Below are 23237 nucleotides of genomic sequence, written 5' to 3'. Positions count from 1 at the left end.
GCTCGGGTAGCCAGGATATTCTGTCGGCTGAGTCTAGAAGGACTCCAAGAAATACTTTTCTGGTTTCTGGTCTGAGGTCCGACTTCTCCCAATTGATCACCCAGCCAAGGAACTCCATTACAGTAATTGCTCGGTTTGTGTCGCGAATGAGCTTTTCTTTGGATCTTGCCACCAGTAGGAAGTCGTCCAGATATGGGATGATCACGATACCCTGATCTCTCAGGTAGGCCACCACTTCTATCACCAGCTTTGTAAAGATTCTGGGAGCTGAGGCCAACCCAAATGGAAGACACTGGAACTGGAAGTGGCACGTCCGGGCCGGTAAACTGACCGCGAACCTTAGTAACCTCTGGGATGAGGGATGGATAGGGACCTGGTAGTAAGCCTTTTTTAGGTCTAGGGTACACATGACGGCGTCCCTGTCTATTAGGAGGATTGCGGATCAGATCGATTCCATCCGGAATCTTTTGTACCTGACCCAGGCATTTAGCGGTTTCAGGTTTATGATGGTATGAGCCTCGCCCGATGGCTTTGTGATTGAAAACAGGGAAGAGTAGTGCCCTCTTCCTCTTTCTGTGGGGGGAACTGGTACTATGACCTTTGAGTCTACCATGTCCTGTAGATCCGTCCACATTGCGGAGTCCTCCAGGACAACGGTGGGGGTAATATATCTCTCGGGGGGAGGAGAATAAAGCTCTATGCTGTAGCCTTCCACGATGGTTCTGAGGACCCATTGATTGTGGGTGACTCGGGACCAGTTTGTTGCGAAGTGGCGAAGTCTTCCCCCAATACCTATGGCGTCATTGCCTCCTCGATCTTGATGTTGACGTGAATGGGTGACTCTTGTTCCTCCCACCTTGGCTGAAGGAGCTCCTATAGGAGCTTCTATTGGACCTTGCCCGACCCCTGAATTCGGTCTGTCTCCTAGAAAAGGAGCCTCTCCGAAAGGGCTGGGGCCGCCTGGGTTTTTCCTCTGGGAAACCTTTATTTTTATTGGACACCAGCTCTAGAATGTTATCTAGGGCTGGCCCGAATACTCTCAGGCCCGAGAAAGGGATGGAGCATAGCTTAGTTTTAGAAGCATTGTCCCCCGACCAGGATTTTAGCCAGACTGCTCTTCGGGCCGCATTAGAGAGGGAGCTGTTTCTGGCTGCAAACCTTACTGATTCGGCCGACGTATCCGATAGGAACGCCGTGGCCGATTTCATGAGAGGAAGAGAAGCTAGGATCTCTGATCTAGGGGTCCTGTTGGTTAGGCCTTCCTCCAACTGCCCCATCCACAAAAACATAGACCTGGCCACCGAGGTGGCTGCTATGTTGGCTCTAATAAGAGCCGCTGACGTCTCCCATGCTCTCTTTAACAAGACGTCCGCTTTCCTATCCATCGGATCTCGGAGACCTGATGAGTCTTCAAATGGGATGGCCGTTTTTTTGGTAACCTTAGCGACCGGGACATCTATTTTAGGGACTTCTTCCCATGCCCGGGTTTCCTCGGGATCAAAAGGCAGTCTATTTTTAAAGTCTCGGGAGAGCATCAACCGATGCTCTGCCTCCTTCCACTCCTCCTGGACCATCGCTTTGATGTGTTCACTTACGGGGAATACTACCTGTTTCCTGGCCACTAGTCCTCCAAACATTAAGTCCTGTCTGGACTGCGGTTTTGGGACTTCTTCTATTTGCATAGTGTTCCTGACTGCCTGGACCAACTCGTCCGTGTCCTCCAGTCTGAACAGGTACTTTCTGCTCTGATCCTGTCTATCCCCCAGGATCTCGCCTTCTTCCTCCTGATCTGAGTCCCGGAAGTCAGACTCCTCACTAGGGCTTGCTTCCAACTCTGGCTCTGCCTCCCACCTTGGACGTTTGCGACTCGGCCCTGGGCTGGGGAACTGACGACGAGCGCAGCTGGCTGTAGAGGCCCGGACTTCCTCCCTTATCAGCGATCTCATTTCGGCAAGGAGGGATGGCTGTTCCTCGCCTATGACCCTTGAGGTACAGGGTCCGCACAGGGTCTTGTTATAGGTGTCTGGCAGCTTTACCCTGCATACGGGGCATCGGACTGATTTGGAGGTGGCTTTGGCCGGGTCCTTCACCCCCGAGGGGGATTCTGCCGGGGTTCCCTTCTCCTAATAATACAGAAGGGGCTCTACTTAGATCTGGGTTGTGGGGATGGATGGGGGAGGGTGGTCTGCGCACTTACCCCTCCACCTGCTGGAGCATTTCCTTCCCTCCTGGCGCGTTTCTGTAGAGCGCTGTGGGCCTGCGAAGCGTGCGCTGTGGGCCTCTGAAGCGCGCGCTGTGCTGTAGCGCGCTCTGTGGACTCCGTAGCACGCTCTGTGGACTTCGGCGGCGCGCGCTGAGATTCAAGGCCGGCGTGTGACGTCACCGGATGTGACGCGCGACCTCTTGCGATAGGCCGCCTCTCCACTTCCTGCCGGGCCCTGCGCGCGGCCCCCGCCTTGTTGGAGCCGTCGCTCTTCTCCCGGCGCCGACCGCGCCGATCTCCTGTCGGTGCCCCCCCGGCCTGTCGCTACGGGGAGCCGACCTCCGCCTGCTGCGGCGGTCTGCTGCTCCTGCCACGGGGCCACGCCGTCGCTCGCTATGGCGGCCTGCTGGAGGCCTCTCTCCTGTCTCCTGGCCTCCATTCTTTCGTCGGTGCCCGTTCGGCCAGCCGCCTACGGGGAACCGACCATCGCCTGTATGGCGGTCCGTGCTGGAGCAGAGAGCCTCCCCTAGGGAGGAACGGCTCCCTCCAGGAGCGTCGTCCTGCTCCTGGCCTTTGGGGCAGAGGGACTCCCTCTGGGAGAGTTTCGGCCCCGGGACCTCTTGACAGGGGAAGGCTTGGACTGGCCGCACGATCCCCTGAGTCCCTCCGCTAAGTCTCTCGTGTGTCCCTCCATGCAGGGACAGGAAAAACACTGAGGGAAAGGGGGTGGGACATGACCTTTTAACCTCTCGTGTGCTTTTCCTGTCCCTGTAAGGAGGAGGAGGACGTCCTCCCATGGTGCTGTCAGGTGGACGTCCTGGAAAATGAAATAGTTACCAAGACATTGGCAGTAAAAGACACCAAAGCTCATCACTCCAGTGAGTTTATCCAGGTCTTGGTGGAAAAGGTTCTGCAAGACTATGAACTTAAAAAAGAGCAAGTTCTTTCTGTCGTAACTGACAATGCTTCAAATATGATAAGTACTATTAAGCTAATGAATGAGAGTAATGATGGTGACCAGCAGCTAGAAGAACATTCTGGGTCCACAGACACAGAAATGTTTGAAATAGAGGAACACAGTATTGTAACTGAGGAGCAAACTGAAGTTGCTTCAGATGAACAGCAACATGATAGTTTAGATGATCTTGTTGAAACTGTCAATATGTTCTTTCATTCATCACATGCGCTGTGTTGTGCATACGCTACAGCTGGCTATAAGAGACAGTCTGCAAGAAGGACATGCTGCTGCACTGATTGGCAAGGTGAGAAAATTGGCTACTGTTTCCAGAACCCCTAAAGTTGACTCAATTTTGAAGAGACGTGCTGGAAAAGGGACAATTATTGATCAAGCCACACGATGGGGCAGTACTTACTTAATGATTCAGCGCTTGGTTGAACTGAAAACCTTTCTTGTAGACATGGCTAACCCTCAACTGACGCTAAATGAAAGTCAGTGGAATCAGGTGACTGAGCTGGAAAAATTGCTAGAGCACCCATTTACAGTGACTAAAAAATTACAAGCAGAGGACTTAACTCCAGGTATTTTCTTAAAGGAGTGGAAGAACCTGATGTTTCGCCTGTCCCAAAGAGGAGGGTTAATTGCAAGTGGCATTGCTACATCAATGAAACGGAGAGAGGAGCTACTATTACAAAATAACATTCTTTTGGCAGCTGTTTATGTAGACCCAATGCATCGGATTCTTCTAGATGATCAACAGCTAAGTAAAGGAAAAGAAGCTCTGTTTGGAATAGCAGTAAGGATGAAAGGGTTGCAGAACAGTCAGGAGGAACAAGAAGAATTTGGTCGTCCTGCCACATCTTCACCCTCATCATCAACTGATGAAGAATTTAATTTCGAAAAATATTTGGATCACAAGGACCGTGCAAAGCGTTCCCGCATAGAAGAAGAGTCATCCCCATCAAGGAACACAGCCAGTATATTTCAGCAGAATTTTTCATGTGCACTAAAAGAAATTGAGAAATTTGACCGTTCATCAAAAATAACAGTGCAACAAGCGATTCCTCTGTATCCTGACATTGTCAGAGATGTTGCCCGAGTGGTTACTGCTTTGCCACCAACACAAGTTAGTGTAGAGAGGTTGTTCTCTGCTCTCAAAATAATTAGATCAGATTTGAGGGCATCCATGAAGGAGGATCTGACAGAGGCAATACTTTTTCTGAGGACAAATTTATAGATTTCTTCTTATTAACTGCATAAAAGTGTTTATTGCATATTTACTTACAGTTTAGAAAAGTTTATAAAAGTTATTTGCTATATTCTAATTGTATTCTAATAAATGTAGTTTTTGCTCTAAGTGGTCTGATTACTTATATGATGGTGAGAAACTGAATAAGCACGATGTTTAATATTTTACAACAGTAAATTTGTTGTTATGAATTGGCCATTTATGAAGGAGTCGGAGTCTGATAAAATCCAGGAGTCGGAGTCGCAACTGTGGCTTACCGACTCCACAGCCCTGCTGTTAGCCAACACCTGCACTGTATGGAGCGGGCTGACCTTGCCCGCTTAATAATAAGTGACTCTTCAATCTCGTTCAAAGTGGGGCTTGTCTTCTATGGTGTCTACATGCCATAAATGGGCATATCGTCAGGGGTGGTCTTCATAATAGTCAAGAGACACCCCTTTAAGAACTTATAAGAATAACTCTAAGTGGAGGCCTACTGAAGTTATACAATGGAGAAACCTACTCTACTCATTGATGATACCGCCCATTTTGATGGAGGAAAATCTACTGATCTGACACCATTAGAAGGTCATATAAGTGTACCCTGCCATATTTTCAATTTATGACTAGGATATAGTTAGGTGTGAGTTCTGTCTGCATTATGGCCCATCTGATAATGTAGATCTGACCATAAAAACTAGACAGGCGGCTGCTATAAGACTGTTGTGGCATCTGCTTTCTTTCTACTTTGGTTTCTACTATGGAGAAAGAGTTATAAGTTGCCAAACACCTCATACCGCACTTATGTCAGATTAAAGAAGAGGATTAGATGGGATGAAATCCAACCAACAATCTGATCACCTTTCAGATTGGTTCAGCATGTTAACCCCTTCACTACCAAGGGTGGTTTGCACGTTAACTCCCAGGCCAATTTTTACAATTCTGACCACTGTCCCTTTATGAGGTAATAACTCTGGAACGCTTCCATGGATCCCGGTGATTCTGACATTGTTTTCTCGTGACATATTGTACTTCATGCTAGTGGTAAAATTTCATTCATATAACTTGCGTTTATTTGTGAAAAAAATGGAAATTTGGCGAAAATTTTGAAAATTTCACAATTTTCCAACTTTGAATTTTTATGCTCTTAAATCACAGAGATATGGCACACAAAAAACTTAATAATAACATTTCCCATATGTTTACTTTACATCAGCACTATTTGGGAACCAACATTTTTTTTGTTAGGAAGTTATAAGGGTTAAAAGTTGACCAGCGATTTCTCATTTTTACAACACCATTTTATTTTTAGGGACCACATCACATTTGAAGACACTTTGAGGGGTCTATATGATAGAAAATACCCAAAAGTGACACCATTCTAAAAACTGCACCCCTCAAGGTGCTCAAAACCACATTCAAGAAGTCTATTAACCCTTCAGCTGCTTCACAGGAAGTTTTTGAATGTTTAGAAAAAAAATGAACATTTAACTTTTTTCACAAAAAAAATTACTTCAGGTTCAATTGTTTTATTTTACCAAGGGTAACAGGAGAAATTGGACTGCAAAAGTTATTGTGCAATTTGTCCTGAGTACGCTGATACCTGATATGTGGGGGGAACCACTGTTTGGGCGCATGGCAGAACTCGGAATGGAAGGAGCGCCGTTTGACTTTTTCACTGCAAAATTGGCTGGAATTCAGATTGGACGCCATGTCGCGTTTGAAGATCCCCTGATGTACCTAAACAGTGGAAACCCCCCACAAGTGACCCCATTTTGGAAACTAGACCCCCCCAAGGAACTTATCCAGATATGTGGTGGGCACTTTGAACCCCCAAGGGCTTCACAGAAGTTTATAATGTACAGCCGTACAATTAAAAAAATCATTTCACCCCCAATTTTTATTTTCCCAAGAGGAACAGGCCCCCAAAAGTTATTGTGCAATTTGTCCTGAGTACGCTGATATCCCATATATGGTGGTAAACCACTATTTGGGCGCATGGCAGATCTCGGAAGGGAAGCAACGCCATTTAACTTTTTTGGCTGGAATTGAGATAGGACGCCATATCGCGTTTGGTAAGCCCTTGATGTGCCAAAACAGTGGAAATCCCCCAATTCTAACTCCAAACCTAACCCTAGCCCTGACCCTAGCCCTAATGGGAAAATGGAAATAAATAAAAAAAAAATTATTTTATTATTTTTCCCTAACTAAGGGGGTGATAACGGGGGTGTTTGATTTACCATTTATGGCGGGTTTTTATTTTTGGCAGCTGTCATACGCTAAAAGACGCTTTTTATTGAAAAAATAATATATATATTTTTTTAAATTATTTTTACACTTTTTTTTTTTTAACTTTATTATAATGTCCCATGGGGGACATCACTGTCCTGTGACAGATCGCTGATCTGTCATATCACAGATCGCTGTGACAGATCAGCGATCTGTCACAGGCACTGCTGCAGGCTTCCTCATGCCTGCGCTCTGCGGGCAGTGAGGAAGCCAGTTCCCTGCAGGCCCCCGATGGTCCCCGTCACCTATTGGATCCGGGGACCTGCAGGGAAGGCGACCCTCGCAGCGGCGCTGCACATCGTGCTGCTGTGGGGGTCGCAGGGAAGCACGGAGGGAGCCCCCTCCCTGCCGATGCTTCCTTTAATCCCCGGTACACCGTGATTATGTTTGATCGCGATGTGCCAGGGGTTAACGTGTCGGGGGCGGTCCGTGACCGCCCCTGACACATGGTGCCGGGTGTCAGCTGTGATAATCAGCTGACACCCGGCCGCGATCAACGGCGCTCCCCCCGTGAGCGCAGCTGATCGCATTAGATGTACTATTCCGTCCTTGGGACTTAGGTCCCAGGTCACATGGACGGAATAGTACGTCCAATGTAGGAAAGGGGTTAAGAAGTTGTTGGGCTCCAAACATGTGACGTGACACAGACACAAAGCTCAAGAGGATATCACAACCAAAAAAAAAAAAAAAATCAATCAATAAACATGTATTAGCAGGCAAGGAATCAGGGCGTAGACAGAGTTATACAGTTACTTCTTACCCAGTATTAGGAGAGAACGACGAGTCAAAGGTCAACTTCAATCCTTTCGCAAGCTGAACGGAAAAGAAATGGACTAGCTGCATTTACACTGGTCAGATACAGATTAGTAATGTGCATCTACTCCACTGCCAGGACTCCTCCTTACCTGATCTTCTATAGTGATCTCAGTGCCCAGCGTGTTATCGGTGTTCCACTTCTCTGTGAACGTCAGTCCATATTCTGACCATTTGTATTTGGTTTCCAGGCTGCCGCTGACTTTGCTGGTCTCTGCATTTGCTGAACCTGAACTTGTAAATTCCTGAAAAAGATGATTAGAATCTCATAATTGTATTAGCTTTCTCATACCTGCCTGACCCTGAGTGCTAACATTTCACTTATAACATACTATAACTCCTGGACCCGGTTGTATACAATATAATCAATAATATAATCAATAATTAATACCTTAGATATATTATATCAAAAGCTTTTCTATATATATTGCTCCCATCTTAGGAAAACATAACTACAAATCTAAAAGTGATTCTAAAGCCCAAAACTAATACGATATCTCGCCTATTTACAGTTATTTAGCCTTGTGATCGTGTCTTTTTGGTTACAATAAGACTCATTACAAAGGAACCCTTGTGATTTTCCATCATTCCATAACCTATGAGGGATAGTCACATATACCACCGACGATATGGAAGAAAGCTTCATACCTACTCCATGTGAAAAACAGAAACCATTTTATGTTACAGAAGTCCTCTCACCCAGTGGCACGTCTATATGATATGTAAAGCAAGGTCTGCTTGGCAGGGAACCATTGAAAGTGACCCATGTGGACCACAGGAGCAGAAGGAAAGTGACATAAGGGATCCTCCATGCTTCAATAACTCATGTTACCTCTGCTTGGTATTTCCAACATGTCACCATAAAAATCTCAGAAAAACTGCAGCATTATTAAGTCGATTTTGGTTCAACTGTAGCAACATGTGAACGCAGCCTTATGCATTTTTAGTAACTTATTTAAAAGGGACTGTCAGCACAAAATGACTGTTCTAACCAAGTACAGGCACTCTGTGAAGTATGCTGGGGCATTACCGTAAGTCCACCTTTCCACTTGCTTGCTTTTCATCTATCTCCGCCCTTCTCTGGCTTTAAAAAGACAGAGTTATCAATCAAAGAAGAGGGAAGGGGAGAAATCCAAGGAAGACAAGAAGGTGGGATGGTGCACTTAAATGTTTGGCCACCCCAAGCGTGCACCGAGCACCTGTACTTGCTTTGAACAGTCATCCTGTGATGACAGAGACCCATTAAGGTGCCTTCAAATGTGTAGAATTAGTAATGCTGATTTCTTCTTCTTGTTCCCTTTTTGCACTGTGTCTGCTGATCCTGATTAACACGCAATTACACAATGGGAATGTTGCTTCAACTTACCAGTCCATTTTCAGATTTTGTTTTCAAGTCAAGCTTTATAAATCCAAAGCCTAAGAAAGGAGAGACATAGGAAAAGAATGAGATTTATGGAAACAAAAAATAATATGGCATGATGGTAACAGTGATGCCCTCCGTCTCTAGATACTTGTCAAACAGATTCTGTCAGTCTAAATATACACTCCAAACCGTAGCCTTGTAGGAGATGGGGAAACAATTTAATATTTTAGGTTTTAAACCTGTTCCTCCATTGCCCCCCCAAAATCCTTAATGTGATATGCAACTGTAAGTGCTCATTGCACCCTGGTAAGGCTAAAAGCATCTGGGCACCATTATTTAGATTATGGCTACTTAGGGAGGGCAGTGAGCAATGAAGTGCATGGCACAACGCTGCGGACAGTGAAAGACAGACCTCAGGACGGTACTTCGGGGGAGATGCGTATGGATTAAGGAGGTGGCAGAACGCTGGTCATCTCCAGAGGATTATGTATTCTGAAGCCCACAGTCGCCCTACTGCGGCTCATAGGGTCTGATATTCATGCTGGAGCAAGTGGCACCTAATTCACTAAGGGATGATAACATGACTGGAGTAACATTTCTGGTGAAAGCTGTGCCATAACTGTTGATGAATTTGCCCTGGCCTGGCCCAGCTTCGCCTACTTTGGGTGAGCCACAGCTAGCATGAAAACACCAAAAGCTGCAAAATTTAGCGCAACCTAATGCGAACCTTCATGCAGATTGGTTCGCGCTGTCAGTGCGAGGCCGTCGGCTCTAGCATCACTCGTCCATATAAAACTTCAGGGTACAGTAATAACTTACTAAGAACCTTAGGAGAGCGAATGCAGACCGGACTGGACAGACGCCTCCACAGGACTGGTCAGGAACCTGAACCTAGCTACATCACTTATTGTATACAGGGCAATGTGACTGGTATATAATATATTCTAAACATCACAAGCAATACTAGTCATATATTATCCTGTATATGTCTGATATCTTGTATATGCTATGTATGTGATAGGCTATAGATAATATAATTTATACCAGTCACATATGGTCTATCACTGCAGAACATCAGATATTATACTAGCCACATATTAACCTGTTTGCGTATAATATCTGATCTTCAATATATCCTTTGCCGGTCACATATCCCGTACACTATATTGTTATATACAGTATTGTATGTGACTAGTACAATTTCCAATGTTATAAGAGAGCCTATGTTACTGGTGTAACATCCAATGTTCAGTAGTCATAGTATATATACCAGTCATATTATTCGGTATATATCATATAAAGTCTGAAGTCATAGTATACCATATTTTAGTCATACACAGATGTCTTAAAACTGGGTGAAGGACAGCCAAACTCTGCTACAAACGGTGAGGTTGTGGAAGACAATATCACGCCACCATGCAAGACTGAGCACAGCATCAAGACACAAGGTAGTCATACTGCATCAGCAGGGTCTCTTCCAGGCAAAGGTTTCAAAACAAACAGGGGTTTCACGACGTGCTATTTAAGAGGTATTGAAAAAGCACCAAAAATAGGCAACATACAAACATAGTGAATCTAATATAAGATTAGAACTTGATTTTACCCTAAATTTGTGTCTTCCAGGTAGGGTAAAGGTACTGTCACACTAAGCGATATCGCTAGCAATATCGCTATAACTTGTGACGTTATAGCGATATTGCTAGCGACATCGCTGTGTGTGATACTTACCTCCGACTGCTCCCCCGCTGGTTATCGCTGATCGCGCGAGAACGTCCAGGACTGTTTCTCGTCGTCAGCTTCCTGCGGCGCTTCCTGCTGTGACGACGAGTGACGCATGGAGCCGGGCGGGTGGACGTCAGGATCGCCTGGTGTGACAGGTAAGTAGCGACCCCCGTCCCCAGCCATGTCTCTGGTGAGATCTGCCTGTGTGGCAGCTCACTAGTGACCACTTAGCGATGCACCAGCAATCCTGACCGTGTCATATCGCTGGTAGGGATCGCTGGTACATCGCTAAGGGTGACAGTACCTTAAAAAGTGAACACTTCAGCCAGTGATCACTGATTAGCAACAGGATGTTGATCCCATCACACTGATGAGAGACAATATTTTACCCTATAAGCATTTATAAGACCAGAATCTCCAGGTAACTATGCTTCTGAAGCAATATAACAATAATGGATGGGATGCATTTTCCTGCCTTTCTGATTTCTAGGACCACTATATATGAGGAGCTTGCAGACACTGTATTTCACAGTATACATTAGTAAGAATTTATGTGCTCTGCATTTTTTATAAAATTTACAGGAACTTACCGTATCCTTTGGTGAATACATCACGAGCAGATTTTCCGAGGTCAGCATAAGACGGAGGTATAGCCATTTTCTACTGAGAAAAAAAAAATAGATTTAAAAAAAAAAAAAAAGCCAAAAGAAACATTTACATTTGTTCCCATGAATAGTGATCATCTAAAAAAAAGAAAAGAGCCAACACAGAACGCGCGCCTTCCGCTCCTCACTCCACCGGCTTATGGAAGAGCTGAACGCTTTCCTATCGGATGGAGTGCATTGTATGAGCAGTGCGGGCGGCTCCGCCATACCGGTGCCGATATGTGAGGACACATTTCTATTTCCCACACGGTCATGCCCAGCTACTGGGGCACCTGATATGGTATGTCATGGAAAGTATATCCGGCCACAGACAAGGAGTCACGTACAGAACTGCTGCAAATAATCACAAAGGCAGAAAAAAGAAAGGAAATTACGATAAATCAAAGCCAAAGCTTCTCTTATCCAAGCAGAATGTCAGGCCGGATTCATCACACACGCATGGCTGCCGCTTCTAATGCCTTCTGGGTAATCTGGCATTTTAGAGCTTAGCGCAGGCCAGATGTGCTCCGCACACCTGCCTCATGGAGGACGCAGGAATATACCAATATCACATTAGTAGCGCAATATATGAGTTACTAGGACCCTCACACTCTGATGGAGAGGGGTCTTTTGTCATACACTGCAGTGTCACAGGAATCTGGAGAAAAATTTCAGTTAGGGCTTGTTCACACAACCATATTTTCAGACCGAGTGCTGCACGTGAAAAAAAAAAAACGAACAGCACTCAGGCCAATGTTATCCAATGGGGCAGTGCAGATGCGCAATTTATTTCACTTATTGAATCATGTAAAAATTAAAAAAAGGCTTATGTACGTTTCTTCCATAAATGATGACACTCAGCCATTCACGTCTATAGGCGTGTAAAAAAAAATATATATATATCAGATGCCATAGTATAGCAGAGGATTTTATAGATGCATTGCAGTTATAAGCTGTAAATGGAGTTCTGTAATATAAGAAGCGGACAACAATACAAGTGTATGGAGCCAGGCTGCGGGCACTACTCGGGCCCAGGCCAGGGGCATGTATAACTCATAAATACCCTTCCGTCCCGCCGCAGAAACTGGCGAATCCCCGCAGCGCACAGTGGGTGATCTGGGGGGATTCGGAGGTCTGCAGTCACACAGAGCGACTGCACAGTTATCGATTTAGACTGGACAACCGCTTTACCCAAAGTCCCAGATAATCCGCTTTAGGTTACACTCCCACAATGAGCTTTTTGGTGAATTTTGTATGTTATGTCAGGTTTTAATGAAAGCAGTTTTGTTTTTTATACTACCTGGTATTTGGCTTTAACCAAACCTTAAAGATAAAGCCATGTGCGGATTACATGCATTTCTGAGGCGTTTCCACTGTGGAAACCCACTGAAAAAAACCATGCATTTTTTACCTGTGAATCTTCTGCATCTAATGTAAGTCTATGGGGAAAATCTGCTCATAAAGCTCAGTGTACCCACACAAGAGACTGACACGCTGCAGATTTGGAGCCCGCACCGCAGGTAATGTATGCTGAGTAAGAAGCAGCACAGAGGGCAGGAGGCGTCTAGAAATCCTATCCACTTTACGGCAACTGTAAGGCAATGTGTCGACGTAGCAAAAATACAAAGCGTCAAAATCTCACTATGGACATGTTCGCTTTTTTTTTCACAGACAGTATGTCCATGCAAAACTCACGGAGACATGTCTTTCTGCTGGCAGTACAGATGACCAGGGACAATACAAGTCTATTGGTGTGTGAAAAATATATACATTGTGTTCCAAATTATTATGCAAAAAATATTTCCTCATATTTTCTCTAAATTACCTATATGAATTGCAGTCAGTGTTATTTTCCAGTCATCTAATATTCTAGTATAATTGCAATGTTTTTGAACAAACTGCCTATGAAAACAGTATATTTTTAAAAAATAAGAAACACTCAAAATGCATGTTCCAAGTTATTCTGCACAGCAGAGTTTAACCTTTTTATTTTTATTTTGAAGAAAAAAATGGTCAATTGTGAAATTATAAGCATTATCAGCTTATTACAAAATGAAATCAAACAGTTTTCAAGTCAAACCTTTCTTCTAGGTGATGTTACATTTGCACATAGGACCCTTGTTGGAAAGAAGCTTCTGAACTCTCTCGTCCATTGAATTTGTCAGTTTTTGGATGGTTTGTGCTTCAGTTGTTTTGCATGTGGACAGAATACCCTCCCACAGCTGTTGCTTAGATGTGAACTGCCTCCCGCCATCATAGACACTCCTTTTGATGATGCTCCAGAGGTTCTCAATGGGGTTGAGGTTAGGGGAAGATGGTGGCCACACCATAAGTTTGTCCTCTTTTATGCCCATAGCAGCCAGAGATGCAGATGTGTTATTTGCAGCATGAGACGGTGCATTATCATGCATGAAAATGATCTTGCTGCGGAAAGCACGGTTCTTCCTCTTGAACCATGGCAGGAAGTGCTGTTTTAGAAACTCCACATAGATTATGGAGTTCATCTTTACCCCTTCAGGGATCCTAAAGGGGCCGACAATCTCTCTCCCCATGATTCCAGCCCAAAACATTACTCCACCTCCTCCTTGTTGGTGCCTTAGCCGTGTTTTCATGGGGTGTCCATCAACCAGCCATCCTCCACTCCATCCATCTGGACCATCGAGCGTTGCACGGCACTCATCGGTGAACAAAACAGTTTGGAAGTCAGTCTTCATGTATCGTTTGGCCCGCTGGAGCCGTTTCTGCTTGTATGCAGTGGATAGAGGTGGTCGACAGGATGGCTTACGCACAGCTGCAAACCTCTGAAGGACCCTGCATCTTGTTGCTCGGGGGACGTTGGAGGCACCAGCAGCTTCAAAAACTTGTCTGCTGCTATGACAAGGCATTTTTGCAGCTGCTCTTTTAACCTGAAGCAATTGCCTGTTGGAAAGAGTCCTCAATTTTTCCTTATGTAAGTCAGGCATTATATGTGCACTCTCTTTTCTTCCTTTGAAGTTTCTCACCCTAACCACTCTGAAAAGTGATGAAGAGCTGATGTCTCAACTAAAGGTACTGTCACACTTAGTGATGTACCAGCGTTCCCGACCAGCGATATGACGCGGTCAGGATCGCTGGTGCATCGCTAGTGAGCTGCCACACAGGCAGATCTCACCAGTGACATCGCAGGGGGTCGGGGGTCGCTACTTACCTGTCAGACGAGGCGTTCCTGACGTCCTTCCACCCGCGTCCACGCTCGTCTCTCCACAGGAAGCCCAGCAGGAAGCTGATGACGAGAAAAGGCCAGGACGTTCTCGTGCGATCAGCGATAACCAGCGGGGGAGCGGTCGAAGGTAAGTATCAGACATAGCGATATCGCTATAACGTCACAAAAACCAGTGACGTTATAGCGATATTGCTAGCGATATCGCTTAGTGTGACAGGGCCTTTAGGGACATCAGATATCTATTGGTTATTACTTTACCCCTTTATAGATGATCACACAAAACACTGATACATGAACAAATCAGAAAGCTTTCTAGGGGAATTCCTCTCGCCTGGTACTTGGCAAGAAGTATGGAGGAGTGCAGCTAAGACTTCCACATGCTTCACCTATAAGAAAAATCATAACAAACTACTTATGTTTCCAGTATCAAACTCCTCCCTTATTACATAAACTTAAAGGGTTTGTCCACTACTGGGACAACCCCTTAGGCTTTGTGCATACGGTGCGGATTCTGCTGCGGATCCGCAGCGTTTCAGGCTCTGCAGGTCCGCAGCAGATTTAGCTGCGTTGTACAGTACCATTGTTTTCAATGGTAAACTGAAAAACACTGTGCACATCCTGCGGATTTTTCCGCGTGGATTTGCTGCAGGTTCAAATCCACAGCATGTCAATTCTTTGTGCGGATTCCTCTGCGGTTTCACACCTTCTCCATTGTAGAGGTGTGAAATCGCAGGGCTAAACCGCAGGCTAATCCACAGGTCTTTTGACCTGAGATTTTACCTGCGGATTTTTACAAATCCGTGCGGAAAAATCCGCAGGACCAAAATCTACGTGTGCACATAGCCTAAAACTAAATGTTTGGCCCGATACCTCCTGTGCAGGCGCCATTCCCACCATGTCAGCAATCGCTCTCCCCGAGGCTGTGATGTGGTGTTGTGACACGTGATACCGGCACCCAATCTGCACTGGCATCACTGTCTCCGCCTTCACGTTCAGTTCGTCCACAGGCAGAGAGGCGTATAGCACGTGTCACACCACCACCTCACAGCCCCGGGAAGAACGAGTACCAACACCATGGGAATGGAGTCGGCATGGGAGGAGAGTATAGGCTTTATTATTTTATCAGGGCCGAACATTTAGTTTAAGAGAATGTCCTAGAAGTGGACAACGACTAACACTAACATTCCCATCTGTTGTTGGAGATGTGGCAACATTGGAGGGGATTTACCTCACCTATTTTGGTCTTGTGCACATATTCAAGGATTTTGGGAAACTGCTAAGGCTCTAATTTTTAAAGGGAACCTGTCAACTGATACATGCTGCCCAAACCATGAGCAGCATGCATCAGTCACTGGCTTTGTGATCAGGGCTGTGCAGTCGGTAAGCCAAACCGACTCCACCAAAATGAACACCAACTCCACAGCTCTGTTTGTGATCATAGGCATATACACACGTGGTCAAAATTGTTGGTACCCCGCGTTTAATGACCGAAAAACCCACAATGGTGACAGAAATAACTTGAATCTGACAAAGGTAATAAATAAAAAATCTATGAAAATTAACAAACGAAAGTCAGACATTGCTTTTCAACCAATGCTTCCACAGAATTTAAAAAAAAAAAAGAAACTCATGAACTAGGCTTGGACAGAAATGATGGTACCCTTAACTTAATATTTTGTTGCACATCCTTTTGAGGCAATCACTGCAATCAAACGATTCCTGTAACGGTCAATGAGACTTCTGCACCTCTCGGCAGGTACTTTCTCCCACTCCACAAGAGGAAACTGATCCAGTTGTCTTGTGTTTGAAGGTTGCCTTTTCCAGACGGCATGTTTCAGCTCTTTCCAAAGATGCTCAATAGGATATAGGTCAGGGCACATAGAAGGCCACTTCAGAATAGTCCAATGTTTTCCTCTTAGCCATTCTTGAGTGTTTTTGCTGTGTGTTTTGGGTCATTATCCTGTTGCAAGACCCATGACCTGCAACTGAGACCAAGCTTTATGACCCTGGGCAGCACATTTCTCTCTAGAGTCCCTTGATAGTCTTGAGATTTCATTGTACCCTGCACAGATTCTAGACACCTTATGCCAGATGCAGCAAAGCAGCCCCAGAACATAACAGAGCCTCCTCCATGTCTCACAGTAGGGACAGTGTTCTTTTCTTGATATGCTTCATTTTTCCATCTGTGAACATAGAGCTGATGTGCCTTGCCAAAAAGTTCCATTTTTGTCTCGTCTGTCCATAGGACATTCTCCCAGAAGCTGTGTGACTTGTCAACATGTAGTTTGGCAAATTCCAGTCTGGCTTTTTTTATGATTTTTTTCAACAATGGTGTCCTCCTTGGTAGTCTCCCATGAAGTCAACTTTGGCTCATACAACAACGGACGGTGCAATCTGACACTGATGCTTCTTGAGCTGGAAGTTCACCTTTAATCTGTTTAGAAGTTTTTCTGGGCTCTTTTGTTACTATTCGTATTATCTGTCTCTTTGTCATCAATTTTTCTACTGCGGCCACGTCCAGGGAGGTTGGCTATAGTCCCATGGAGCTTAAATTAATATGTGGAACTGTAGTCACAGGAACATCAAGCTGCTTGGAGATGGTCTTATAACTTTTACCTTTAACATGTTTGTCTATCATTTTCTTTCTAATCTCCTGAGACAACGCTTTCCTTCGCTTCCTCTGGTCCATGCTGAGTGTGATACACACCATGTCACCAAACAGCACAGTGAGTATCTGTAGCCCTCTATACAGGCCACTCACTGATTCCAAGATTGTAAACACCTGTGATGCTAATTAGTGGACACACCTTGATTTAACATGTCCCCTTTCTCACATTATTACCAGGGGTGCCATCATTTCTGTCCAGGTGTTGTGAGTTCATTTCCTGGTCTACCAGTTGTGAGTTCTCCTTTCAGGCTCCCTCTGGTGGTAACAGGAGGTAGTGAGGCTGATTTAATCAGTGGAGATCTGCCACATGATAAGGAGGATGACGATTGGACCTCAGGAATCTCAGAGTGGATTTAAGACAGCTGACACCCTATTCTGGTGCTGGTGATTCCTTCTGGCTTGTGAGGTCTTGGTTCTCTGCTCTGTTCCAGTCAGCTCAAGCTAAGTTTTTCTGCTAATGTTCACACTTGATTTTGTTGGTCTATTCAGTTTTTTTGTGGTCAGCCAGCCCCGGCTGGGGCTGTGCTGAATTTCCACTCTTATTTATCTGTATTTGCCAATTTGCTTTTTGTCCCTTATTAGATTGGCCTCTTTTTGATCTGTCTCAGAATATTTCAGAGTGCTGATATCGTGGGAGAAGTCTAGTGACTTCAGGGTTAATTTTATCAGAAGTGTTGGACATTATTTTTGTAGGGTTTTTGGCAGATTGCAGACAGTGTCTTTCCTTTCCTATCCTTTCTAGTTAGTTTGGGCCCCATCGTTTGCTCAGCCTATTTTCCTGCCTGTGTTTGTGTTTTCATCTGGTTTCACCGTCAATACATGTGTGGAGGCTGTCTTTCCTTTGGGGTCTGCTCTGGGGCAGTTAGTTTTCCCCTTTTCTTGCTTTAGGCTTATTTAGTCCTCCGGCTGTGACGAAGCGTCTAGGTTCATCGTAGGAACGCTCCACGGCTGCTGCTAGTTGTGTGGTTAGGATCGGGGATCTGCAATCTGCATAGTAACCAACCTCTCTGGTTTTCTGTGACTTATCTTGTTTTGTTTTTTCCTCCTCGGTGACCCATTCATAACACCAGGCCTATTTCATGAGTTTTATTTATTTTTTTTTAAATTCTGTGGAAGCATGGATGAAAAGCAACGTCTGACTTTCATTTGTTCATTTTCATAGATTTTTTGTTTATTATTACTTTTGTCAGATTCAAGTTATTTCTGTGACAGTTGTGGGTTTTTCTGTCATTAAACGAGGGGTACCAACAATTTTGACCACATGTGTAGCTGTATCGGCTTTTCAGAGAAAAAATAGCTGCCGGGGACCAAGCCGCACTATTGACTAGTCGGACGGGCTAGTCCCTGGTGGCTTCTGCCCGCCTGCTGGCAGTGACTGGCAAGTCTCCACCTATACGTGCACGTAGGCACAGACCTGACAGTCACTGGCAGCAGTGGGAGAAGCCTGTACAACTAGTCTATAGTGCAGTCTCAGTACCCAGCAGCTTTTAAAAGAATGTTTTTTCTCTGAAAAGCCACACCGTTTCAGAGAACATACATGGCTGTGATAATACGCCATGCACGATTTGCCCATTCAACTCTATGGGTCCACTCAGATGACATATGTGCGCGGTCCAGTGGTCCAATTTTCATGGACTGACATTATAGAGACGGTGGAAAAACTTTTTACGTCTCTCCACTTCCAAGAAGATCAGATCACACTCTGGTCTGTGTGATCCAGGAAATCTTACTTGAAGTCACACGAGTCAGAAGATGAGCCCGGTGCTGGTAACCGGGGAAGACGGCGATTGGCAAGTATTGCAATACATCTACACAGATATCGGAAGGTTTAAGGAGTAACAAGTTTTGTCAGGATTGCTCGGCACACCACAATTATTCAGCCCCCTTACAATTTGCATGTTATAGGCAGCACACCCGCTGCTTACACAGAGATGTGCTGTTCAGAACAACGATTTTAGGCAACATAATGTGATCCGCTGATGAAACTGCGGTATATTTTCTCATCACTAGGAAATTGCCAATAATCGGGAACAAGCATTAATAAGAGCCATTGCCGGCCATATGAAAGGCCCTTTACGTCCTAAACTTTGGATAAAGACGATCATTCTTCATCAGGTAATATTATAATCACCATAACTAATGCAACACCCAGTCAGAGCCAAAAAAACGGCAGCAGGTAATCTAGCCTGATCCCTTGGTCTCCTCCTATGTTAGAAGGCCGTACGTGCCAAAAGGTCCAGGCTATAAGTGCTACCACTGCTGATGTAACCGGCTCCTTTTACCCAATGTGCTGTTGCTGTCAATCAGCAAACATGAGATGGTTGTAAACAGGACTGAGCTGGACAAGTGGCACACAAACCAGCACGAGCAGGAAATTACCCATTATAAAAAAAACACAGCAACTGTGACACAAATATGAATCATTTCTAGAAACAGTGTTATAAACTAGTGACCAAGGATACAGCCATTCTCCAGGATTTCCTATCAGACGGCCTTCCAGTGTGACGACCGTTTAAACCTCTGAAGGGCAGATCGAGTTCTAAGGGTACCGTTACACCTAGCGATGCACCAGCGATCCCGACTAGCGATATGACGCGGTCAGGATCGCTGGTACATCGCTAGGTGGTCGCTAGTGAGCTGCCACACAGGCAGATCTCACCAGCGACATCGCTGGGGACGGGGGTCGCTACTTACCTGTCACACCAGGCGATCCTGCGTCCTCCCGCCCGGCTCCACGCTCGTCGCTCGTCTCTCCACAGGAAGCGCCGCAGGAAGCTGACGACGAGAAACAGTCCAGGACGTTCTCACGTGATCAGCGATAACCAGCGGGGGGAGCGGTCGGAGGTAAGCATGAGACACAGTGATATCGCTAGCAATATCGCTATAACGTCTCAGGGAAAATAATAAAATTAAAAAAAAGTATTTATTTCCATTTTTCCAGTAGGGTTAGAGTTGGAGTTAGAATTGGGGGGTTTCCACTGTTTTGGCACATCAGGGGCTTTCCAAACGCGACATGGCGTCCGATCTCAATTTCAGCCAAAAAATCAAATGGCGCTGCTTCCCTTCCAAGCTCTGCCATGCGCCCAAATAGTGGTTTACCCCCATATATGGGGTATCAGCGTACTCAGGACAAATTGCACAATAACTTTTGGGGTCCTGTTACTCTTGGGACAATAAAAAGTGGGGGTGAAAATATGATTTTTTTAATTGTACCGCTGTACGTTATAAACTACTGTGAAGCCCTTGGGGGGTTCAAAGTGCTCACCACATATCTAGATAAGTTCCTTGGGGGGTCTAGTTTTCAAAATGGGGTCACTTGTGGGGGTTTCCACTGTTTAGGCACATCAGGAGCTCTTCAAACTTGACATGGCATCCGATCTGAATTCCAGCAAATTTTGCAGTGAAAAAGTCAAACGACGCTCCTTCTCTTCCGAGCTCTGTGGTTCCCCCCCACATATCAGGTATCGGCGTACTCAGGACAACTTGCACAATAATTGTTCCAGTCCAATTTCTCCTGTTACCCTTGGTAAAATAAAAAAATTGAACCTGAAGTAATTTTTTTTGTGAAAAAAGTTAAATGTTCATTTTTTTTAAACATTCAAAAAATTCCTGTGAAGCACCTGAAGGGTTAATAAACTTCTTGAATATGGTTTTGAGCACCTTGAGGGGTGCAGTTTTTAGAATGGTGTCACTTTTGGGTATTTTCTATCATATAGACCCCTCAAAGTGACTTCAAATGTGATGTGGTCCCTAATAATAAATTGGTGCTGTAAAAATGAGAAATCGCTGGTCAACGTTTAACCCTTATAACTTCCTAACAAAAAAAATTTTGGTTCCCAAATTGTGCTGATGTAACGTAAACATGTGGGAAATGTTATTTATTAAGATTTTTGAGTGCCGTATCTCTGTAATATACGGCGCTGAAATCTCATCTCCCGAGATTTCGATGCCGAGATCTCCATCTGCGCTTGCGCGGCGGCCATTTTCCAGGAAGCAAGCCACCGCACAGGCATGGATGGAACGGCAGAGCCCCACACGCAGCACGGGACAGAGCCCGACGGCGGCGGCAGGCACCGGGGGACCCAGCGCGGCGGCGGCAGCACCCGAGGGACCCAGCGCGGCGGCGGCAGCACCCGAGGGACCCAGCGCGGCGGCGGCAGCACTCGGTACAGAGCGGGCGTCAGCACCCCGGGGACAGAGTGGGCGGCAGCACCCCGGGGACAGAGTGGGCTACAGCACCCCGGGGACAGACCGGTAAGCAATAAGACGCCTGGATTATAAGACCACCATTTTATTAAAAAAACATTTTTTCCTATTTTTCTCCTCAAAATTTGGGGTGCGTCTTATAATCCGGAGCGTCTTATAAAGCGAAAAATACGGTAATACTTTGCTGCGCCACCTTTTGCTGCGATTACAGCTGCAAGTTGCTTGGGGTATGTCTCTATCAGTTTTGCACATCGAGAGACTGAAATTCTTGCTCATTCTTCCTTGGCAAACAGCTCGAGCTCAGTGAGGTTGGATGGAGATCGTTTGTGAACAGCAGTTTTCAGCTGTTTCCACAGATTCTCGATTGGATTCAGGTCTGGACTTTGACTTGGCAATTCTAACACCTGGATGCGTTTATTTGTGAACCATTCCATTGTAGATTTTGCTTTATGTTTGGGATCATTGTCTTGTTGGAAGACAAATCTCCGTCCCAGTCTCAGGTCTTTTGCAGACTCCAACAGGTTTTCTTCAAGAATGGTCCCGGTATTTGGCTCCATCCATCTTCCCATCAATTTTAACCATCTTCCCTGTCCCTGCTGAAGAAAAGCAGGCCCAAACCATGATGCTGCCACCACCATGTTTGACAGTGGGGATGTTGTGTTCAGGGTTATGAGCTGTGTTGCCTTTACGCCAAACATATCGTTTGGCATTGTTGCCAAAAAGTTTGATTTTGGTTTCATCTGACCAGAGCACCTTCCTCCACATGTTTGGTGTGTCTCTCAGGTGGCTTGTTGCAAACTTTAAACAACACTTTGTATGGATATCTTTAAGAAATGGCTTTCTTCTTGCCACTCTTTTATAAAGGCCAGATTTGTGCAGTGTACGACTGATTGTTGTCCCACTTCAGCTGTAGATCTCTGCAGTTCATCCAGAGTGATCATGGTCCTCTTGGCTGCATCTCTGATCAATCTTCTCCTTGTTTGAGAAGAAAGTTTGGAGGGACGGCCAAGTCTGGGTAGATTTGCAGTGGTATGATACTCCTTCCATTTCAATATGATTGCTTGCACAGTGCTCCTTGGGATGTTTAAAGTTTTGCAAATCATTTTGTATCCAAATCCGGCTTTAAACTTCTCCACAACAGTATCACGGACCTGCCTGTTGTGATCCTTGGTCTTCATGATGCTCTGTGCTTCAAACAGAACCCTGAGACTATCACAGAGCAGGTGCATTTTGATTACACACAGGTGGATTATATTTATCATGATTAGTCATTTAGGAAAACATTGGATCATGCAGAGATCCACAATGAACTTCTGGAGTGAGTTTGCTGCACTGAAAGTAAAGGGGCTGAATAATATTGCACGGCCCACTTTTCAGTTTTTGCATTTCCACAAAAATTAAAATAGCCAATAAATTTCATTCAATTTCACAATTGTGTCCCACTTGTTGATTCTTCACCAAAAATTTACATTTGGCATCTTTATGTTTGAAGCATGATATGTGGGAAAAGGTTGAAAAGTTCTGGGGGGCCGAATACTTTAGCAAGGCACTGTAATAAAAATGCCATAAAACATTCTCTCTCTCTCATTATTCTGGCATTTGGCAAATAATAATTATGGTAACCCTAATTGCCCTAAAATAGGAAAGGTTTATTCTGATTTCATGTCAGATATGGAGAAAAACATAAAGATGTGTCTTTTTATACAGTGTACGTAAACTTCTGGTTTCAACCGTACCTCCTCACCTTCACCCATTCGCAGAGCTGCAAGATTGGGCTCCCTTTAAGTGACCCAGATGTGAGGCTGGAAGGTGGGGAGCTGCAGTTTGACAGGCCATGACCCCGAGTGACCTGAGTGCATCTCAGCATTGTGGACACTGGTGAAACATTGTCCATCAATTAAAGAGCTGGTAATTTGCAGATACACAGAAGGCCTAAAAGGG

General features: G+C 45.1%; 1 protein-coding gene across 2 annotated transcripts in view; it reads right to left on the bottom strand.

The window, feature by feature from the left end:
- Window positions 1–23237, bottom strand: part of VDAC1 (voltage dependent anion channel 1) — a 64855-nt gene that overhangs the window by 20722 nt on the left and 20896 nt on the right. The window contains exons 2-5 of one of the 2 annotated variants that reach the window (XM_073573779.1): window positions 11167–11239; window positions 8858–8907; window positions 7584–7736; window positions 7439–7491 (exon numbers count right to left, since the gene is read on the bottom strand). In XM_073573779.1, the coding sequence (XP_073429880.1) occupies window positions 7439–7491; window positions 7584–7736; window positions 8858–8907; window positions 11167–11233 (323 nt within the window). In that variant the 5' untranslated portion in view covers window positions 11234–11239. The remainder of the gene's footprint in view (window positions 1–7438; window positions 7492–7583; window positions 7737–8857; window positions 8908–11166; window positions 11240–23237) is intronic. The other variant, XM_073573780.1, reaches the window with a different exon arrangement.

The sequence above is a fragment of the Dendrobates tinctorius genome, unplaced genomic scaffold (assembly GCF_039654945.1).
Source record: "Dendrobates tinctorius isolate UK_male_01 unplaced genomic scaffold, ASM3965494v1 ptg000036l, whole genome shotgun sequence".
Classification (NCBI taxonomy): Eukaryota; Metazoa; Chordata; class Amphibia; order Anura; family Dendrobatidae; genus Dendrobates; species Dendrobates tinctorius.
The sequence above is the reverse complement of the archived record's forward strand: the minus strand, read 5'-3'. Positions and strand labels throughout refer to the sequence as shown.